Raw genomic sequence first — 21,260 nt, forward strand, 5'->3', positions numbered from 1 at the left:
GTGGCGGTGTTGTCCACCTGAACAAAACCGTGCTTTCACACAATATTTCATGCTTAGCAATGCGGAATCGCCAGTCATTTTTTTTCCGAAACGCAACAACGACCCGCCATGGTTGCTCAGTGGTTATAAGGCGCTCGTCTACTGAGCCAGAGTACCCGGGTTCGAACCTGACCCTTATGTGAGGAACTTGCGTTGCCCATGCGGTGCTCTTGCGGCTTAATCGCAGCCGCTCACGCCTCAAAGTATGCCCTACATTAAGCTTCCTAAGGCGCTCACATGATAAATAATTGCTGGTGGTATAGCCCTGGTTAACCCTGGTCGAAAGCGAAAAGCTGCATCTCCCTGGCTACGTTTGTGGTCGAGCTACTGGCGGTTTCCATAGATAGCCATACTGACACACACACCGTAGAAGGCATTTTTTTATTTGTTAAACACCTTGCTTTCTTCGAAACGACATTAACTTCGCCACCATAACAGCTACGGCTGTGATCGTTTTTGAGCCACAGACTTTCGCACACACTCTCCCAAATGGATTATCGATGAACCGGCGATGGAACTCTCTCGTAGACAGTCACTGAGGCGAATCAGAAAGTCAGTCTTCCGACGATGAGTCTCAGTTTGAACTTCAACTAACCAGCTGACGCTGCGTTCGGTCGGAGTCGTTCTTCCGTCGCTTCTGCAATCTCACTGCACGCTTCTCTTCCATCTCCTCCGCCCTCGACGGAGCGTCTGACCGCACTAGGAAGCTTCAAAACCTTTGCGGAACTAACAGAAGCCATCCGTGCATCTCAAACACTAAGACTTCAGACCACCCAAGCTGAACGAGCTATCCTACGCCGAGTGGCACAGTTGCAGACATCCGCGCACTAGATGCTCAATCCTCCCTACAAAAACAGCACAGGAAATACATCAGCGTGGCCCCGATAAGACGTTCACACAGGCAGACGACGAGCGCGAGTATCCTACCTACGCTGACGCCTAGCCAATTCCCCGAACGTGGTTTATGTTGACGTCGCAGCATATCCGGACTATGACAAGTATGCAGTGGCGGCAGTGGACCACCGCTTCTCCACTCTGTTCACTGCTTCTGTAAGAGCCGAAACACCAGCGGCCGCGGAGACCATCGCCGTGGCCATGGCCATTAGGCATTACGAGTCCCAAGGCCAAAGCACTCGTGTCATCACAGACTCGTGACACGCATGTTGAAACTTCCTGAGAGGCCGAGTTCCCAAGCACGTCAGTCAGCTCATGGGCGCTACGCCCTTCACCAAGCACCACCAAATCGCTTGGATCCCTGGCCACTAGGGACTGGAGCGAAATGAGAGGGCACATGCTCTATCTCGAGGCATCATCAACCGAGCGGGGCCACAAACCGCGCCCGCTTTTACCCCCTCTACCTTCGAGGTATAACGAACGCCTCGAGTTTCAGCGTCTTCAAAGGAGACACTTCCCTCCACCTCATAGGAAATTAGACACCCCAGAGGCCGTCTCTCGGCGGCAGATACAAACACATTTCCGAACCTCCATTGACTACATCTCATACATTCAACATTATACTCCGACACCTGTCCCTGGTGCCAGGCCGCCCAACAGTCTTCCACGATTCTTGGGGATGTGGGGCCAAACCAAAAACTCTACAGACGTAAAACACGTCCTTTGAGCGGTTGGAGGCGCTGCTGACCAGCGATAACCTGGAGGACCAACGGCCCTCATACAACAGGTCCGCAGGGAAGCTCAAGCCAGTGGAGCCCTGGAATGAGGGCTCCACCCATAAGCTCGCCCAACTCCCCTTCACTGTAAATACGTTTTCCTCCTCTGTCTTCTCCTCCTCCTCTGCCCGTCTCTTTTTGGCCTCACCGAGATATGTGAGACAGGCGTAATTTCCTTTCCTTAAAACCAACTTTCATTTCACTTTCCTTCCTCACGGCGCGGTTCGGGTGTCCACCGAGATATGTGTGAGAGGCGTCATTTCCTTGTTTGACCTCTAGCTGCATTCAAGGTCCAAATTGTGTCCCCACTGAGGCTCGGAAAGCTGGCGTAGTGAAGCTTTTCGCTTCAAAAATTCGAGAGCGTACTTGTCTCGTTTTGCCCCGACTCATCGATCGCTTCCGCAGGCTCCCCAGCGTGGACCTCGCGCTGAACCTAGTCTTGTTTAATGCGCGGTTGAGAAAATAAATGCCATCTGCACGCAAACAAAAACCTAAAGTCATGTAAAAGTTCTTTGCACTGCTCCCTTAGGAATGCTTATTCTTCGCACTTCATTCACTCGGATTTGAAGCGAAAGCTTCACTACACTAGGTGAAGCGGATTTCGCGGTGCGTTGCCTGTTGACCTTCAAGTGACCCAGAGGTCAAGTGTGGCTATAGGCCTTACCATATGTGGTCCACCATGGTTTCGCACCACCTGACCTTTGATCTTTCGATTCGCCGGTACAGGGCGGTAGAATAGGCCGCAGCGTTCTTTGGGTGACCAACCTCTCGCGATGAACCATTAACTGCCACCTGCCGGGGGGGGGGGGGGGGGGGGGGGCTTCTATTTTAGGTCACCCGGCGCTCTTCAACATGCACTGACTTCGCAAAGCACCAATGCTGACAAGTCTGCTTAAGAGGGTATACGAGGGTATCAGTTCCAACTTACCTGATATTTCGTATATGCGATGAAAACTCAGAAAGATTGTGCGTTAAAAGATTAGCTGCGGTTTAACTACTGCTGAACCTGGTTAGCGAGCGAAAGCTGCGGTGTATCGGGCAAGTAGACGCGACATGGCGTTGAGCGCGTTCGCACACTTGATAGGCAGCGCGCCCACCCCGCCACCCTGGCAGGTGACAGTTAATGGTTGATCGCGAGACGTTGGTCACCCAATGAACGCTGCAGCCTATTCTACCACTCTGTACCGGCAAATCTAATGGTCAAAGGTCAAGTGGAGCGACACCATGGTGTACCACATGGTAAGGCCTATAGCCACACTTGACCTCTGGCTCACTCGAAGGTCAACCGGCAACGCACGGCCAAATCTGTTTTGCCTAGCGTGGTGAAGGTTTCACTGAAAAAGCGCATGTAGGCGTACTACCTGGACGACCTCTGTGGGCAGTGCCCGCGATTGGCATCACGACCACACAGGACAGAGAGGAGATGTAAATGCACGCTAGAAGACCCCGTGTTTATTTTGTCCGTTTTTTCTCCAACGTGTAGCCATGGCCGATGTCGAACACCTCTTTGCTGCTCTTGCGAACTGAGATGCTATAAAACAGTTCAAAGTGAAAAAAGTCAGGCAGCATGTTAGAAGAGAGAAGTGCAGAGACGCTGATCAGCGTCAAAGACATATGGCCGCGGAACTCACCGATATTCAGCGCTTCGCTTCCTTCAGCAGGTGGTGCCGAAGAGCGAAGAATGGGATGGCGAAACCGCTGCTGAAGAAGATGGCGAACTTGATGGTCAGCCCAATCTTGTTGTTGATCTTGAAGGGCAGGTTCTGCAAGGGCAGCGGAAGAGAGCGTCAGCAAAAGGTCAGAGCTGACGGCGTGTACTGCGGAGCGCCGCGCGTTCTCATTACCGAGCCGGGGATGCCGGACGTGTCGTGGTCATCGTGAGCGCCCGCCCTTCGCAAGGACGAAGTGGCGAAGTTTCGCGAGAAATGTACGATCCGGGCAACACGGGACATGCTTGTGACTCTCGCTGGCTGCTTACACGAACGTCGATTTGTCTCCTCTCGTGAGAGATTGTCAAGCTCGTTTTCTACGGATTTGGCAATGGATTGGATTGCGGTGGCTCTTCTTGACTTTCCAGAACGTTTGACTGCGTCTGCCTGAAAAAAATGAAAATGGTGGTGGTAGTGGTTTTTTTTATTAAAATAATATTAAAAAGGAAGGAAAAGACTTTTGCTAGCCCCGGCATCTGCCATCGATACTGAAGCACCTGAGCTGGGGCAGCGGAAATAAACGATAGCAGGCAGAAAGGAGAAATGAAATGAAAGAGGTGAGGAGACAGAAAGAGAGGATAGGGGGAGAAGTAATATGTACAAACTATTTACACAATAAGAAATGTGTCCAGGTTGTGCGCGGTATTAGTTCGTTTTAGAGGAATTAAAACACACACGCACAGCACTGCGTTGGCTACAACTGGAGTGGGGCGTCCAGTTGTTAATCGTTCAAGGTAGAACTCGCGGAGCGTTCGGTCACTGCGTGTAACTACCTGACGGAGAACAGACATGCAGACGCCGGGAAATGGCAGCGCAGATTCATCGCAAAATATGGCCTCGATCGGTGGTAGAACGGCGCTTGCGATGTCTTGGCGACATTGTCGGCGGAGTCTCGCGTTTTTACAATCTCTGGAGGTTTCGGCGCAATGCGCTACGGGTAGTGGTGGCCAGTATTGCTCATCTTGAATTCTGCAGAGCATACGAAAAGGAAAAGTGAAAATTGTTTTTTGGGGAAAGGAAATGGCGCAGCATATCTCACATATCGGCGGACACCTGAACCTTCCTCCCTTCCCTTACGGCGCTTTTCCGGTGTGCACCGACATATGTGAGGCAATTACTGCTCCATTTCTTTTCCTCAAAGAAGCAATTTTCATTTGATTTTTTCTAGGTGAGACTGAGAGAAGACGCGCATCACAACAACCACGTCCGCCCACGAGGGGACGTACCTGATGTACTAAAGGAGGGCTTGTGGCTTTGCGCAGTTTGCGCGTGACGCACCTGAACAAATATTCAAAATGAAAAGTTGAGAAGAAAGAACGGCAGCAACTTCCTTACTTCTTAAACAGAACTACAGTGAAAAAAAGTTGTAGGACGCTTAAGCTTCGTCTATAAGAGAGGGACGCGACAGCGTGTTGCGGCGCTGCCAAGGACTCCACGGAACGCCTTCGCCCGTTTGGCGCGACGCCTTGCCCGTTGGACAAAACACTCAGTCTCTCTAGGAGGCCCCTGGGGATGGGTTACAGGTGCGGTATTTGGCGGCCCTCTCGGGGAACACTGCACAGCACCAGGAGACGACTGCGGTTCCATCACACCTGCTCAGGAACGAACGACACTACTATAGTGCCTAGGCACTATAACACTACCACGACGCAGAAAGGTCACCTACATTCGCGCCATCTACTGGGCTAGCGCCGTTCGTGGCAAAGGGGTGTTTTCAGTGGTTCCCACACGATGGCGGTCCGACTGCAGCTAAGCTAAAGTCACTTGATAATATCAAGGGGATTTAAGCTAAGCTATAGAGACTGGAAAATTTTTCCAGTGACTAAGCTTAGCACGGAGGAAATTTTCCGGAAATGAATGGTACTCGCTTAATTCCTACCCGCCCCAGTGGCTCACTGGTTAGAACGCTCGGCTGCTGAGCCAGAGTATCCGGGTTGGAAACCGACCGCAGCGGTCGCGTTTCGATGGAGGCGAAACGCCCCGCCGCGGTGGCTCAGTGGTTAGGGCGCTCGACTACTGATCCGGAGTTCCCGGGTTCGAACCCGACCGCGGCGGCTGCGTTTTTATGGAGGAAAAACGCTAAGGCGCCCGTGTCCTGTGCGATGTCAGTGCACGTTAAAGATCCCCAGGTGGTCGAAATTATTCCGGAGCCCTCCACTTCCGGAGCACCTCTTCTTCCTTTCTTCTTCCACTCCCTCCTTTACCCCTTCCCTTACGGCGCGATTCAGGTGTCCAACGATATATGAGACAGATACTGCGCCATTTCCTTTCCCCAAAAACCAATTAATATTATTACGGTGGCAAAACGCAAAAGGCGCCCGTGTGCTGTGCGATGTCAGTGCAGGTTAAAGATCCCAGGTGGACGAAATTAATTCCGACCTCCACTACTGCACCTCTTTCTTCCTTTCTTCTTTCACTTCCTCCTTTACCCCTTCCTTAGCGCGTGGTTCGGATGTCCACCCAGGTATGTGAGGAAGTTCTGCGCCATTTCCTTTCCTCAAAAAAATTTTCATTCTCTAATTCCGACATCTGTAACTTTAAAGATCCCCAGGTGGTCGAAAATTTTCCGGATCCCTCCACTACGGCACCTTGTTCTTCCTTTCTTCTCTTAGTCTCTCTTTTATCCCTTCTTGTACGGCGCGGTTGAGTGAGTGAGTGAGTAAAAACTTTATTGAAAGAAAGTGTAGATTCGTGGTCAGTAAGTGAGGCGCGGGTGAGGTGTCCGCCGATATGGGAGACAGATATTGCGCCATTTCCTTTCCCCAAAAACAAATTTTTTTCAATTTACATGCTCATAATTACTCATGTACGGCTCAGTGCAGATCTGGAAGATACATTTCTAAGAAACCTGCGCATTCACTAGAGGCGCCTATATTTATGTTAAAATGTCGAGCCATAGTGGCGGAGTGGAAGCGTCCCTGTCTCGAATGCCAAACGTCCTGCTGATTCCGGCCTAGACAACTTTTTGTAGCGAGAGCTACACTTCGCAACCAATCGAGCATTTCGCTGCGGTCCGGAGGGGCAAGTTGTGTGCATGCGCCATTACCATGGCAACCGGAGAGGAGCAGCAAGTGCAGAGTGCGCTTCACCGTCGCCGCGGCCGCGCGCACGCTCCACCAGCGGAGCCGTGTGGGACGTCACGCGGATGAGCAGTTGTGCGCATGCGCCGATACCATGGTAACTAGAGAGACCCCTCTGGTGCGCAGCGCGCTTCGTCGCCGCCTCGCCACACGCCGCTCTATCATCCGAACCGTGCGTCGCATGCGCAACGTTGCGTACAAAAGGCGGAGATGTAATGGGGGGCTGTATCACATCGTTTGACATGGATGCAGAGAATGCGAGTCCAGCCGTTTTTAAACGGCGATATAAACAAGAGAAGATTGACTCCTCTGATCCTGAGGTTCTCGCCTGGCACTTGGCTACTCAACAAAGAGAGGATGAGCGGAAGTCGAAGAGAGCAGCGAAGACGCCCGAACAGAGAGAGGAACGGCTTTCCAAACGGAGATGCCAGACTGCCGAGCGTAATAGACGGCGCATAGCCGCCGAGGTGGAGCCCAATCTCTCTCATTGCTAAACATACAGTGACCGCCACAAGTTCAGCCAGGGAAACGTACCTCTCGCTACGTATATCCTGGCATAGCCGAGCTAAGCCACTGACAATTTTTTATGCACCGAGTGTGCGTGCTCTCTGTATTTTACGCAGCACCTGATTGATCGATGGTATTTCAGAGTAAATCATCGTAGGGTCGCAGGACTTTGTCTTCTTTCCTCTCGCTAGGCGTCGGCAGTAACACCCTGGGACTCGGCGTCGTCCAAAGCTTGATTGACGATGTTTCTTTGGACTTCTGGGTCTGGGTTGTGAATGAGTCTCAGACTCCGATGAGTCTGGTGTCCGCGTGCAGTCTTTGTAACATGGTGATTTCCAGACCATGTGCACCATGGTCGCACATCCGTCACAATGTTAACATGTACTATTGAATTGCCCTGGATATATTTTGCTACAAATCCATTGGTTTGGAAATACCCCGACCTGGAGTTTCCTCCAGGCTGTCTCCTCTTTTTTTCTGTTTGCTAGCCGCTTGCGGATATTCCTTTCTACTTAATCTGTAGTACTGTGCGATTTCACAATAGGTGAGCATCCTACTCTTTTCTGTTGCTATCAGTTCGTTTGGAGGAGAGCTGCAGCTCGCCCGGCAAGTGAGTCCTTGGGCAAGTTCGTGTGCTCATTCATTGCCTCGTAGGGCTTGACGTGCGTGTGTCCAGACCATGAAAATATTTCCGATACGCGGTGCCGACAAAGACAAAGCTTAAGCTTCCTCCAGTTTTACAAGGCTGTTGCATATTTCGCTTTAAAAATGCTATATTCTCGTGTGTCGTGAAGAACAGCACCCGAATTACAGTCAGAAGCCGCACAGTTGGCTCCTAAAATCTATGCTCTTAACTAAAGCAAGAAGAAAATAGTCACGTTCAGGCCGAGTCAGAGCACTCGATTTCCTTTTCTTTATTTACATGTTCAAGCTTCCCTCTTAGAGAAGAACGGCAAAGCGCTTGGTACAATACCAGCCGCTGATCAACGACTCTCTATTGCGAGGATGCGAGCGCCTTTCCTTCCTGCTTTGTCCGCGGCATTCCGTTCCACCAGGGCGGCAGCCAGCGAAGCTTTCTCTGAGGCAGAGCGAGCGATGGCCAAGATAACTTGCTCCAGCTTGGCAATCGTCCAGTTGTCAATGATGTCACCGGCTCGGCTGGGGCGGGCGACGCTCACAATGACGCCGAACAGGGCCCCAGCCGTGCCTGCCACAAAGCAGGCGAGGAACGTCACAACGTGGACCAGGGTTGGCCTGATCGAGCGTCCGCCAAACAGCTTCCGTACCAACAGCGACCGGACCGCTCCCAGAACAATCTGTATGCGCACGCAAACACAGAGATCGTTAGGTTAGCAAGGTGAAAATTAGGAGCATACGTTCTTTTTTTACTGCGTAAGTAGTGCTACTGTCACTGAGTGAAAACGCCGGTCTCGGTGAGAAAATGTTTACTGTTCGGCGTGCCATAAAAGGCAGCCATAATGAACAATTGGCGCAACTATGGATAAGGATCCGCAAAAGGGAAAGAAGCATCATCCTACAAGCGCAGCTGTATTTGCGCAGTTTATCCCGCCAAGCTAGACGCCTTGTTTCGTCAAAAAATGAAATGAAATGAAAATGAAAATTGGTTTTTGGGGAAAGAAAATGGCGCAGTATCTGTCTTACATATCGGCGGACACCTTGAACAGCGCCGTAAGGGAAGAGATAAAGGATGGAGTGAAAAAAGAAAGGAAGAAAGAGGTGCCGTAGTGAAGGTCTCCTGAATAAATTCGACCTCCTGGGGATCTTTAACGTGCACTGACATCGCACAGCACATGGGCGCCTTAGCGTTTCGCCTCCATCGAAACGCAGCCGCCGCGGTCGGGTTCAAACCCGGGAACTCCGGATCAGTAGCCGAGCGCCCTACCCACTGAGCCATTGCGGCGGGTTTGTTTCATCGCGCCGAAGTAGAATCTACTTCACTTCACTTCACTTTATTACCTTAAAGGCCCCCGGGATGAGGGTGTTACATAAGAGGTGGGTTACATGTATAAATCAGATTTAATAAACAAAGAAAACACGTAAGGTATATAAATTATTCGCTGTTAAATATAGTCGCTAAACAATTCACAAATGTTGATGGACAGGTGATCTGCGGCGATGCCGTGTGGAAGGCTGCTCCAGTCCGTGGCTGAACGTGGAAATAATGACGATGCAAATGTAGTAGTGCGCGTACGAGGCCGGGCAACTTGAAGGGGATGACCAATGCGGAGGGAAAGGCGTGCCGCCGAATTCATGTAGGGCGGATGACGAAGTGGGCTGTAATAAAATTTATGAAACAAGCACATACTAGTGACACGACGTCTACATTGCAAGCTAGAGATGTTAAGCCGGCCTCTGCCTTTAATGATGATATACTAACATTATATGAATAGCACGAATATATGAATCTTGTGGCTCAACTTTGTACTGATTCTAGAGAATTTATTAGATAATCTTGGTTAGGGCTTCAAATAGCAGAGGCGTGTTCTTATTTAGAACGGACAAGTGATTTGTAGGCAAGTAATTTTACGTTTTAAGCGCATGGCGTAGATGTCGTTTTAAGAATGCAAGGCTTCTGTTAGCGGATGATATGACTTTTGTCACATGCGCGTTCCAGGTTAGATCATTGGACAATGTTACGCCGAGGTATTTATAAGTCTGAGTTAGTTCTACCGTGACGTGCTAGATATTATACGAGAAGAGGAGAGGATTACGTTTTCGGTTAAATGACACGAGTTTACATTTATTGGGGTTTAGTTCCATGAGCCACTGGTTACACCAGTCCTATATGCTGATTAAGTCATTCTGGATGGCGAACTGATCAGATGCGTATTTGATTTTGCGATAGATGACACAGTCATCGCCAAAAATACGGAAGTTACAAGAGACATGCGTTGGTAGGTCATTAATGTATATTAAAACTAATAGCAGGCCAAGGACTGATCCTTGCGGGACACCAGATGTTACGGGAAGAGAACTAGAGGCTTGATTATTGACGTAAACATATACTGGGTGCGGTTAGCCAGGAATTCGCTTATCTACTGTATTACGTTAGGATGAAGGTTTAACCATGAAAGTTTTAGTAGCAAGCGTTTGTGAGGTACTTTGTCAAAAGCTTTCGCGAAGTCCAGGAATATTGCGTCAGTTTGAAGGTTACAGTCAAGGTTCACATCCAAGTCATGGATGAAAATACCTAATTTTGTATCGCAGGATAGGTTCTTACGGAAGCCATGTTGAGCAGGATGAAAAAAATATAGTCAAGAAAATTCATTATGTGGGAATAAATGACATGTTTCATGATTTTACATGGAACACTTGTTAAAGAGATGGGGCAGTAGTTAAGGGGTGATTCTTTGTTACCTGATTTGAAGATCGGAACAACCTTCCCCACCTTCCAATCGCTGGGTATACTACCTGTGGAAAGTGATTGTGCAAAAAGTTTGGATAGATACGCTGCGGAAGCATGGCGAGTATTTTTGAGGAACTCGGGGGTGATTTTATCAGCACCCGCAGAGGATGACATCTTGATATTTTCAATAATACATATAATGCCGTGCACAGAAAAACATGATTGAATGCATATGCAAACTCGGGTTGGCAGTTGCGGTAGAAAGTGGCATATCAGTTTCGTGTTTGAAGACGGATGAGAAAGCGGTGTTAAAAATATTTGCACATTCCATGCCACTGGGCATCTCGCCAAGTGGGTTAGCTAATGTGTTGACTGGAGCCTGTTGAGGATTTGGTACTTTCCAGAACTTCCTGGGGTTATTTGTTAGGATCTTGGGCAGGTCAGTTTGGAAAAATTGCGTTTGGCATTACGGATAGATTGCAGGTATGTGGATTCGGCTGCGTAATATTTGTTCCAGGCGCATGCGCTTGGGTTGCGTTTTGCTGCACGGAAAAGACCACAGCGAGGCTACAGTTTCGAGGTCAAGGCACTTGTCTCGTGCATGCGTGAATATATAAATTTTAAATTGGTTGTTGGGGAAATGAAATAGCGCAGTGTCTGTCTCCAGCAACCAATTTAAAATTTATACACTCGGGGAAAGGAAATGGCGCAGTATCTGTCTACCCGCCGCTGTATCACAGTGGTTAGGTGCTCGGCTACTGATCCGCTGTTCCCGGGTTCGAACCCGACCGCGGCGGCCGCGTTTCGTTGGAGGCGAAGCGCAAAGGCGCCCGTGTGCTGTGCGGAGTCAGTGCACGTCAAAGGTCAGCAGGTGGTCGAAATTATTCCAGAGCCCACCACTACGGTACCTCTTTCTTCATTCCTACTTTCACTCCGTCCTTTATGCCTTCCCTTACGACGCGGTTCAGGTATCCGCCGATATGTGGGACAGATACTGCGCCATTTCCTTCCCCAAAAACCAATTTTCATTTCATTTGTATGTCTCACATCTCGGCGGACACTTTAACCGAGCCGTAAGGGAATGTATAAAGGAAGGACTGACAGAAGAAAGAAAGAGGTGCCGTAGTGAAGGGCTCCGGAATAATTTCGACCACCTGACGATGTTGAATGTGCATTGACATCGCAAAGCATATGGTCGCCTTTGTGGTTTCGCCTTCATCTAAACGCGGCCTCCGCGGTTGGGTTCGAACCCGGGTACACGAGAGCGTTAAGTAGCTCGTACCACATAAAATTCAGTGTATTGGGTTGGCGTTGTCGTCGGCGTTCTTAGTGAGGAAAGGAGATGGCGCATTATCTCTCTCACATCTCCATGGAAACGGGAGCCGCGCCGTAAGGGATGGGATAAAGGTAGTAGTAGTAGTGGTTTATTAAAATAATAATAAAAAAGGAAGGATAAGATTTTTGCTAGCCCCGGCATCATCTATCGGCACAGAAGCACCTGAGGTGGGGCAGCGGAAATGAAGTATAGCAGGCAGAATGGACAAATGGAATCAGAGGTGCGGGGACAAGAAAAGAGGACAGGTGGAGAGGTTATATATATAAAGTATTTAAATGAAAATGAAAATTGGTTTTTGGAAAAGAAAATGGTGCAGTATCTGTATCGCATATCGGCGGACACCTGAACCGCGCCGTAAGAGAAGGAATAAAGGAGAGAGCGGAAGAAGAAAGGAAGAAATAGGTGCCGCAGTGAAGGGCTCCGGAAATTTCGACCACTTGGGGATCTTTAACGTGCACGGACATCGGACAGCACACGGGCGCCGTAGCGTTTCGCCTCCATCAATAAGAAATGTTTACAGGTTGCGCGCGTGAATAAAGGTGGGAGTGCACCGCGATGGGTGATTAACCGCTTGAATATTGCAAATTAGTTTTTGAGGAATGGAAATGACACAGTAACTGTCTCACATATCTCTGTATACACCCGAATCGCACCTCAATAGAAGGAATAAAGGATGGAGTGAATGAAGAAAGGAAGAAAGAAACAAGTGCCGTTGCAGAGGTCTTCAGAATAATCTAGACCACCTGGACATCTTTAGCGGGCACTGAATATTGATTTTCGGAAAAGGAAAGATTCCGTAACTCTCACGTGTAGCCACCTCGACTGCCCTGTGAGAATGTATTATCGGGGGAACGCGGTGGCCGCGTTTCGATTGAGGCCAAACTCAAAGGTACCCGCATGCTGTGCGATGTCGGTGCACGTTAAAGCTTTCCAGGTGGTCACAATTATTCCGGAGCCCTCCACTACGGCACCTCCTTCCTTTCTTCTCTCGGTCCCTCCTTTATCCCTTCCCTTGCTGCGTGGTTCAGGTGTCGGCCGAGATGTGAGACAGATACTGCGTCATTTGCTTTCCTCAAAAACTAGTTTCAATTTTAATAATAATAATAATTGGTTTTTGGGAAAGAAAATGGTGCAGTATCTGTCTCGCATATCGCCGGACACCTGAGCCGCGCCGTAAATTCAGAGATCAAGGAGGGATTGAAAGATGCAAGGAGTGGAGTATTGGAGGGCTGCGGAATTATTTCGACCACCTGGGGATTAACCTGCACTGATATCGCACAGGACACGGGCGCCTTAGCGTTTGGCAACGCAGCCACCGTGGCCGGGTTCGAACCCGGGTATTCCGGATCAGTAGCCGAGCGCCCTAACCACTGAGCCACCACGACGGGTTCGCACAGTACACGGGGCTCTAGAATTTCTCCTCCATCGAAGCATCCTTCAAACTCTCCGCCACATTTCCAAAAATAAGTCCAACTTGGACCCGTAACAGATACTCCACGGGTCCGGTTGGTCCGGTATTGCACTACCTCCGGGATCGACCTTGTCTTTAGCGCGTCTTTACTATCCTGTCTTTCTATCCCATCTTTCAACTCTCCTTCTATCTGCACGTGGTAGCGATTGTGGCTCGGCTTGAGCCAGTGAGCAGGCCTGTGCACTTTCCTTTCTTTCTTCCTGGCAGTAACAGACAGACAGACTCGCGTCTTTACTATCCTGTTTTTCTATCCCATCTTTCAACTCTCCTTCTATCTGCACGTGGTAGCGATTGTGGCTCGGCTTGAGCCAGTGAGCAGGCCTGTGCACTTTCCTTTCTTTCTTCCTGGCAGTAACAGACAGACAGACTCGCGTCTTTACTATCCTGTCTTTCTATCCCATCTTTCAACTCTCCTTCTATCTGCACGTGGTAGCGATTGTGGCTCGGCTTGAGCCAGTGAGCAGGCCTGTGCACTTTCCTTTCTTTCTTCCTGGCAGTAACAGACAGACAGACTCGCGTCTTTACTATCCTGTCTTTCTATCCCATCTTTCAACTCTCCTTCTATCTGCACGTGGTAGCGATTGTGGCTCGGCTTGAGCCAGTGAGCAGGCCTGTGCACTTTCCTTTCTTCCTGGCAGTAACAGACAGACAGACTCGCGTCTTTACTATCCTGTCTTTCTATCCCATCTTTCAACTCTCCTTCTATCTGCACGTGGTAGCGATTGTGGCTCGGCTTGAGCCAGTGAGCAGGCCTGTGCACTTTCCTTTCTTTCTTCCTGGCAGTAACAGACAGACAGACTCGCGTCTTTACTATCCTGTCTTTCTATCCCCTCTTTCAACTCTCCATCTATCTGCACGTGGTAGCGATTGTGGCTCGGCTTGAGCCAGTGAGCAGGCCTGTGCACTTTCCTTTCTTCCTGGCAGTAACAGACAGACAGACTCGCGTCTTTAATATCCTGTCTTTCTATCCCATCTTTCAACTCTCCTTCTATCTGCACGTGGTAGCGATTGTGGCTCGGCTTGAGCCAGTGAGCAGGCCTGTGCACTTTCCTTTCTTTCTTCCTGGCAGTAACAGACAGACAGACTCGCGTCTTTACTATCCTGTTTTTCTATCCCATCTTTCAACTCTCCTTCTATCTGCACGTGGTAGCGATTGTGGCTCGGCTTGAGCCAGTGAGCAGGCCTGTGCACTTTCCTTTCTTTCTTCCTGGCAGTAACAGACAGACAGACTCGCGTCTTTACTATCCTGTTTTTCTATCCCATCTTTCAACTCTCCTTCTATCTGCACGTGGTAGCGATTGTGGCTCGGCTTGAGCCAGTGAGCAGGCCTGTGCACTTTCCTTTCTTTCTTCCTGGCAGTAACAGACAGACAGACTCGCGTCTTTACTATCCTGTTTTTCTATCCCATCTTTCAACTCTCCTTCTATCTGCACGTGGTAGCGATTGTGGCTCGGCTTGAGCCAGTGAGCAGGCCTGTGCACTTTCCTTTCTTTCTTCCTGGCAGTAACAGACAGACAGACTCGCGTCTTTACTATCCTGTTTTTCTATCCCATCTTTCAACTCTCCTTCTATCTGCACGTGGTAGCGATTGTGGCTCGGCTTGAGCCAGTGAGCAGGCCTGTGCACTTTCCTTTCTTTCTTCCTGGCAGTAACAGACAGACAGACTCGCGTCTTTACTATCCTGTTTTTCTATCCCCTCTTTCAACTCTCCATCTATCTGCACGTGGTAGCGATTGTGGCTCGGCTTGAGCCAGTGAGCAGGCCTGTGCACTTTCCTTTCTTTCTTCCTGGCAGTAACAGACAGACAGACTCGCGTCTTTACTATCCTGTTTTTCTATCCCATCTTTCAACTCTCCTTCTATCTGCACGTGGTAGCGATTGTGGCTCGGCTTGAGCCAGTGAGCAGGCCTGTGCACTTTCCTTTCTTTCTTCCTGGCAGTAACAGACAGACAGACTCGCGTCTTTACTATCCTGTCTTTCTATCCCATCTTTCAACTCTCCTTCTATCTGCACGTGGTAGCGATTGTGGCTCGGCTTGAGCCAGTGAGCAGGCCTGTGCACTTTCCTTTCTTTCTTCCTGGCAGTAACAGACAGACAGACTCGCGTCTTTACTATCCTGTCTTTCTATCCCATCTTTCAACTCTCCTTCTATCTGCACGTGGTAGCGATTGTGGCTCGGCTTGAGCCAGTGAGCAGGCCTGTGCACTTTCCTTTCTTTCTTCCTGGCAGTAACAGACAGACAGACTCGCGTCTTTACTATCCTGTATTTCTATCCCCTCTTTCAACTCTCCATCTATCTGCACGTGGTAGCGATTGTGGCTCGGCTTGAGCCAGTGAGCAGGCCTGTGCACTTTCCTTTTTCTTCCTGGCAGCAACAGACAGACAGACTCCTCCATCGAAATTCAATCACACGCGTCTTTCGCGTCTTTCCGGTCAGCAGCCAAACTTCATAACCACTGTGCCACCGCGCCGTAGGGGTTATACATACTGCGCTAGGTAAGATTTTCTACACAACCTTTCTAAGCTGTGTACTTTGACCTACCGGTTGACGCTGCATGAGAAAAAAGTCGTAGACTACTCCATATCGTTTACGATCAAGACACCAACTCACCCAGAAAAAACGCGTTTTTTTCCACGTTGTCTTCCCGATGACGCCATCTTGTGTGACGGGTACGAGAGTTTTGTCCTCTGGAAGATGCGACCTCTGCTCCAGGCAATCTCCGATCCCATCGGAATCCTCAGATACGTCCCGTGTCTCCGTGGACTGGTCCGTTGCCTGCTCTGTAATATGCATGGTCTCGGTAAGCGCTTGCAGGACAACGCATGCTCCTGCACTGCCTCACCTAATAATAATAATAATAATTGGTTTTTTGAGGGAAAGGAAATGGCGCAGTATCTGTCTCATATATCGTTGGACACCTGAACCGCGCCGTATGGGAAGGGATAAGGGAGGTAGTGAAAGAAGAAAGGAAGAAATAGGTGCCGTAGTGGAGGGCTCCGGAATAATTTCGACCACCTGGGGATCTTTAACGTGCACTGACATCGCACAGCACACGGGCGCCTTAGCGTTTTTCCTCCATAAAAACGCAGCCGCCGCGGTCGGGTTCGAACCCGGGAACTCCGGCTCAGTAGTCGAGCGCCCTAACCACTGAGCCACCGCGGCGGGTCAACCCTCACCTGATTCCGAGCTTGTGTCGGTAGCGTCGACATCAAAGCTTTCCTTCACTTCCCACACACGGACCATGGCGTTGTTGTTGTTGCCTTGAAGGAATATAAAGCGGCGTTCGAAATGTCTGCTACCTTTTCTTCTTTGTCTTCGGCTGCGATGGGAGTGCACCTCTTCGTCGTCATTTCTTTCACCGCACGGTCCCTCTAGACACGGAGCTGTTTGATAGCTGCTGCGAAACTTCCCATAGGGTCCATGTATTAAAAAAAAAAACTGTGTTTACGGATTAGCGCGCCGCTCTTGGTGAATAATGTAAGCTGTGATCAAGCTTAAAACTTCGAGATTGCAAAGTTCGACCACACAACTACCTGCGAATAAGATCAATCAAGCAGATGCATTAACAAAAATACACGGATATGACGGTTTTACAGAAAAAAATAGATAAACAAAGCAAAAAAGCTTTTTCAGAAGACAATGGCATCATAAGGCGACAACAATTTTGTTTGCTGCTTCCAGATGGCGTAAGCACCCGGAAGCACCCGTAAGCACCCGGAAGCACCCGGAAGCACCCGGAAAGCGGTTGCTAAAACTGGTCACTTTTCGAAGCAGAATTTCGCAACTGGTGATCAGAGCTCGATGTGATGTGTACATATGCCGTGTATGTTGCGCCACATCTTGGCACATCTAATGAGATGGAGCTGGATCAGACACTTGTCAGTTGGAGACGGTATTTTTCCTGCACGACCGTTCCTAACACTGTACTTTCGGAGAGCTGTTTCCGACAAATGAAGCGTGTGGGTTACAAAGTTTATTCGTCATTCACGTAGTATGCTTCATTTTACATTTCTAAAGGACTTCCCTCACATTTCGGCCAACTGTTACTGAGATCAGAGATCGAGAAAATGCTGCAAGATAAAGGCCGTCACAGTGTCAAAAAATGTAAACGTTTGTGACATTTATATTAGCTTCTTCACTTTCCAGAATTTCGGAAACACGAGTACGCCCAACGCGGTGGGGGGTAAAATTGTGACCATTCCGGTCGTCGCGTGAAACCCGCACGGCTGTGTAGCGTTCACCGTCACACAAGCAATGGTTACTCGGCAACGCATTTGTCCCGTGGCCCTCTCGGTTAAGGCATTTGGCAACACTCTTGAAATACCAATTTCCTCGAAAAATCACGTGTTTCATTTTTAGGTGTATTGAAGTCCAGCAATTTCGTGCAAAAATTTTTAAAATTGGAAAATTGTGTGACGCTTTTACGGTAATATTGAAAATAATGATCCATTATTCTGATTTGTAGGAAAATCTTTCTTTTAAAGTGTTTCCATCGGTCGCATCGAACAGTTAGGACTCCCATAGAAAATCAATGGGGAACGCTTTTGACGACAGCAAAAACGTTAATAGAACAAAACATTCAAGACTGCCGTCGCGTTATCTGTAGATATGTTGATTGCTATAGTGAAATCTTATATCATATGAAAAAACTGAGTTCATAAATGGTTTCCCGTTCAAAACTGCTTTTGGCCAAGATTGCTGAGTATGTTTTTCCCAAGAAATTATGATTCTAGCCAGTCTCGTTCGAAAGGTACAGGCTAAGTCGTTACTTGGGCCATGCTAAATAAAGCAAAAAGAAAAAAAAGAAAAAAGCGAGCTGCTACACGCGCAAAAAAAAAAAGACAACGGAAACGTTCAAGGAGAATTTTTCTACAGGTATGGAGCCTTTCAGCAGTCTGGGACATTGCTGTCTTGTGTATACAGAAACTTGATTAAGCTGAATTTGCAACCGTCATTATTTTTGTCAAAATGCAATTTCCTTCATTTCTGTTTTACGCCAACATAAAGAACATTGTAATCATAAAAGATTTCCTCTTGGAACTTAGCCCACGCATTTATTACTTACGAAGGCATGCAATGAATTATGATTGTTAAGATTAAATAAGAACTTTTCATGCTGTGGTCTGCCATCTAAACATCCTTGGTTTTGGAATGCCAATATCAGCGCATGTTTTCAGTTAATTTGTGATAATTCCAGGCAAACTCATCGCATGCTCTATGTCCTAGTTCACTGCACAGCTAATAGTCAGACCTGCATAAATTCCAAATCATAATCATGTGCACTATATTCTTTTATGAGTTATCACTATTGGCGTGAGAGGCAATTTAGCACTTTTCAAAGGAAGATATTATGATTAAAAAATTACAAAACAAATTTTCGCAGATTTATACCAGGCGACGATAGTAACATGGTATGCCTAACAATTCAAAACAGTAAGAGAAAATTTATTTCCTCAAATAATCATTTTTCCTTCAAGAGTCGGCCCCGCCGCGGTGGCTCAGTGGTTAGGGCGCTCGACTACTGATCCGGAGCTCCCGGGTTCGAACCCGACCGCGGCGGCTGCGTTTTTATGGAGGAAAAACGCTAAGGCGCCCGTGTGCTGTGCGATGTCAGTGCACGTTAAAGATCCCCAGGTGGTCGAAATTATTCCGGAGCCCTCCACTACGGCACCTCTTCTTCCTTTCTTTCACTCCCTCCTTTATCCCTTCTCTTACGGCGCTGTTCAGGTGTCCAACGATATATGAGACAGATACTGCGCCATTTCCTTTCCCCCAAAACCAATTCTTAATTCTTCTCTTCAAGAGTCGTGTCATGCCCTAAGCCTTGTGCACGCAGCACGAGCAGCTAGTAGCGCCAAGTTCAGCCTGTATTCTTATGACATTAAAATGATACCCAAATTGGAATACTTCAGCGATGTCCGCGCTGCATAAATCATCGGAAAAGAGCGTCAGTGATGTCGTCAATATGCATTCGGCCTGACAAAATCGGCGCTAGACATCTTGCCGCCTTGGTTATTTTCGCCCCCACCAGTCATGAGCGCAGGAATACTTGATGCAGTTCGCGCCACGCTGGGAACTTTTTGGCGCCGGTTGTTGCCATGTGACCGCCCAGAGTTCGTATCTGCCACGGTGGCTGACCGGTCCTTCGTGAACCACTAGAGGCCGCTAAACGTTCAGCATTCATGATAATGCAGCCATTAGATCGGTCACATTGTCATTAAGGCGGGAGATCGCAACTGCCGCATCAACCAGTGGCACTAGACGTGCCGAGTTTTGGACCCTTTGTTTAGAGCTTGCTATCGACACCACTAGAGAAGGGAACGTATATTGTATATCAACGCAATACCAAGTATTCCAACCTCACAACGAAGACAAAGAATTGTCAATAAAAAAGCGGATGAAAGATTGAAACATTTCGTTTTGTCGTTAGGGGTTTGAGGTCGTGGCCTGCGAATATAAAGCCCCACTGTTGAGAGAAGTGTGACAGTGGCTATACGGGTCGCATTGGAAATCTGCGTTTCAGGGAAGACAGCCTGAGGATGGAGGAATCGAGTCTTTTGAGAGTGACAAGCTTTTCTGTGAGTACGGTACTGTGTTTTCAAGGTGCGCGAGTATAGTTAACGTCGTAATATACATCTTTCAGAACGAACTGGCGTGATGTCGAACATTTTCTAAATATTTTTACACCAAGGCGGCAGTTCATTGGCTCTGTTAGATATGCGCTGGTTCTACAGAGTTCGAAGGTTCTTTCTCGCTCTAGCGGTGCCGTACGCAGCCTGGCCCAGATTTTTATTCGCGGCGGCTGCCTTTTTATGGAGGAAAAACGCTAAGGCGCCCGTGTGCTGTGCGATGTCAGTGCACGTTAAAGATCCCCAGGTGGTCGAATTATTCCGGAGCCCTCCACTACGGCACCTCCCTTTTTCTTTCTTCTTTCACTCCCTCCCTTATCTCTTCCCTAACGGCGCGGTTCAGGTGTCCAACGATATATGAGACAGATACTGCGCCATTTCCTTTCCCCCAAAACCAATCATCATCATTATTATTATTATTATTATTATTATTATTATTATTATTATTATTATTATTATTATTATTATTATTATTATTATTATTATTATTGTTATTATTATTATTATTATTATTATTATTATTATTATTATTATTATTATTATTATTATTATTATTATTATTATTACCGACAGAACTTTCATTTAAATTTACGTGGACTAATTTTCATGGTAACTCGAGAAGCGCACTGCGGATTCATCAAGTCTAGCTCTGTAGCGTCTTTATATTTCGTCCAACTGCTTGAACTTTAACCCCATTCCTTCGCCACTGCAAATAGGTTACCTGCATAGCTGAATTATTCTGCTGCATACAGAAGTTTTATTGTGTTTGCGAGTCTTCTAACGAAGGGCACTAAAGTGGAACAGCAACAGCTGCTAAAAACATCCAGATAAAAGCTGCGGGCAGAAGTTATTCGTTTAAGTTTTTTTAAACAACCCCTTCTGTGTTATCGGGGACTTGTATTTAACTGCTCTTTCTTTCTTTCTTTCTTTCTTTCTTTCTTTCTTTCTTTCTTTCTTTCTTTCTTTCTTTCTTTCTTTCTTTCTTTCTTTCTTCCATTCTTTCTTTCTTTCCTTCTTTCTTTCTTTCTTTTTTTATAGTTTGCCTGGCCTCATAGCGATTTTCTCTCCCTAGCCTCCTTTCTTCTCCTTTTCGAGATGGTACGTTCGTGCTTGTGATCTTGAAGTGAGGGAGTGTGATCGTTTCGTTTTTCACCATAGATCTTTCAGCATCACGCATCCGTATTGGCTGGCTAGATTATCTTCAATAATAAGGCGAAAGCCTTTAATGTATCATACTCACGGTGACCGCCCGTCCAGTCACGTGACTTCGCGGTGTCCGTACATTACATCCTAGGTCACGTGACCGTGACCGTCCGTTACTTCCTTGGTCACGTGACCTTGTCACGTGATCACAACCTGCCAACTGGACTGTGAGAAAACTGCCCACTTACGTGGCCGGTGGTGTGATCCGCCGCCAAGCAACAACTGCGCATACCCAGCGTGACGTCAGC

General features: G+C 48.1%; 3 protein-coding genes across 3 annotated transcripts in view; 1 reads left to right on the forward strand and 2 right to left on the reverse strand.

The window, feature by feature from the left end:
• Positions 1-21,260, forward strand: part of LOC144097702 (putative glutamate receptor) — a 58,654-nt gene that overhangs the window by 18,614 nt on the left and 18,780 nt on the right. The gene's annotated exons all lie outside the window — the stretch shown is intronic.
• On the reverse strand, positions 3,160-3,778 carry LOC144097126 (cytochrome c oxidase subunit 7C, mitochondrial-like). Its single transcript, XM_077629909.1, has 3 exons — positions 3,554-3,778; positions 3,341-3,472; positions 3,160-3,240 (listed from the first exon to the last, which is right to left on the reverse strand). The coding sequence occupies exons 1-2, from the start codon at positions 3,659-3,661 to the stop codon at positions 3,347-3,349; spliced, it is 234 nt and encodes a 77-aa protein (XP_077486035.1). The 5' UTR covers positions 3,662-3,778; the 3' UTR covers positions 3,160-3,240; positions 3,341-3,346.
• LOC144097127 (uncharacterized) lies at positions 7,931-16,471 on the reverse strand. Its single transcript, XM_077629910.1, has 3 exons — positions 16,357-16,471; positions 15,791-15,960; positions 7,931-8,321 (listed from the first exon to the last, which is right to left on the reverse strand). Exons 1-3 carry the CDS (start codon positions 16,421-16,423, stop codon positions 7,989-7,991), a joined length of 570 nt encoding a protein of 189 aa, XP_077486036.1. The 5' UTR covers positions 16,424-16,471; the 3' UTR covers positions 7,931-7,988.

Source organism: Amblyomma americanum, chromosome 7 (genome assembly GCF_052857255.1).
Source record: "Amblyomma americanum isolate KBUSLIRL-KWMA chromosome 7, ASM5285725v1, whole genome shotgun sequence".
Classification (NCBI taxonomy): Eukaryota; Metazoa; Arthropoda; class Arachnida; order Ixodida; family Ixodidae; genus Amblyomma; species Amblyomma americanum.

What these genes read in the sequence shown, in the direction of transcription:
- LOC144097127 (XM_077629910.1), bottom strand. Translation starts at nt 16,423, where the DNA reads ATGGTCCGTGTGTGGGAAGTGAAGGAAAGCTTTGATGTCGACGCTACC. An exon ending in CGACACAAGCTCGGAATCAG is followed by an intron (nt 15,961 to 16,356) that starts GTGAGGGTTGAC and finishes TGCATATTACAG; the next exon opens with AGCAGGCAACGGACCAGTCC. An exon ending in AAAAAACGCGTTTTTTCTGG is followed by an intron (nt 8,322 to 15,790) that starts GTGAGTTGGTGT and finishes GTGCGCATACAG; the next exon opens with ATTGTTCTGGGAGCGGTCCG.
- LOC144097126 (XM_077629909.1), bottom strand. Translation starts at nt 3,661, where the DNA reads ATGTCCCGTGTTGCCCGGATCGTACATTTCTCGCGAAACTTCGCCACT. An exon ending in CGTCCGGCATCCCCGGCTCG is followed by an intron (nt 3,473 to 3,553) that starts GTAATGAGAACG and finishes CTGCCCTTGCAG; the next exon opens with AACCTGCCCTTCAAGATCAA.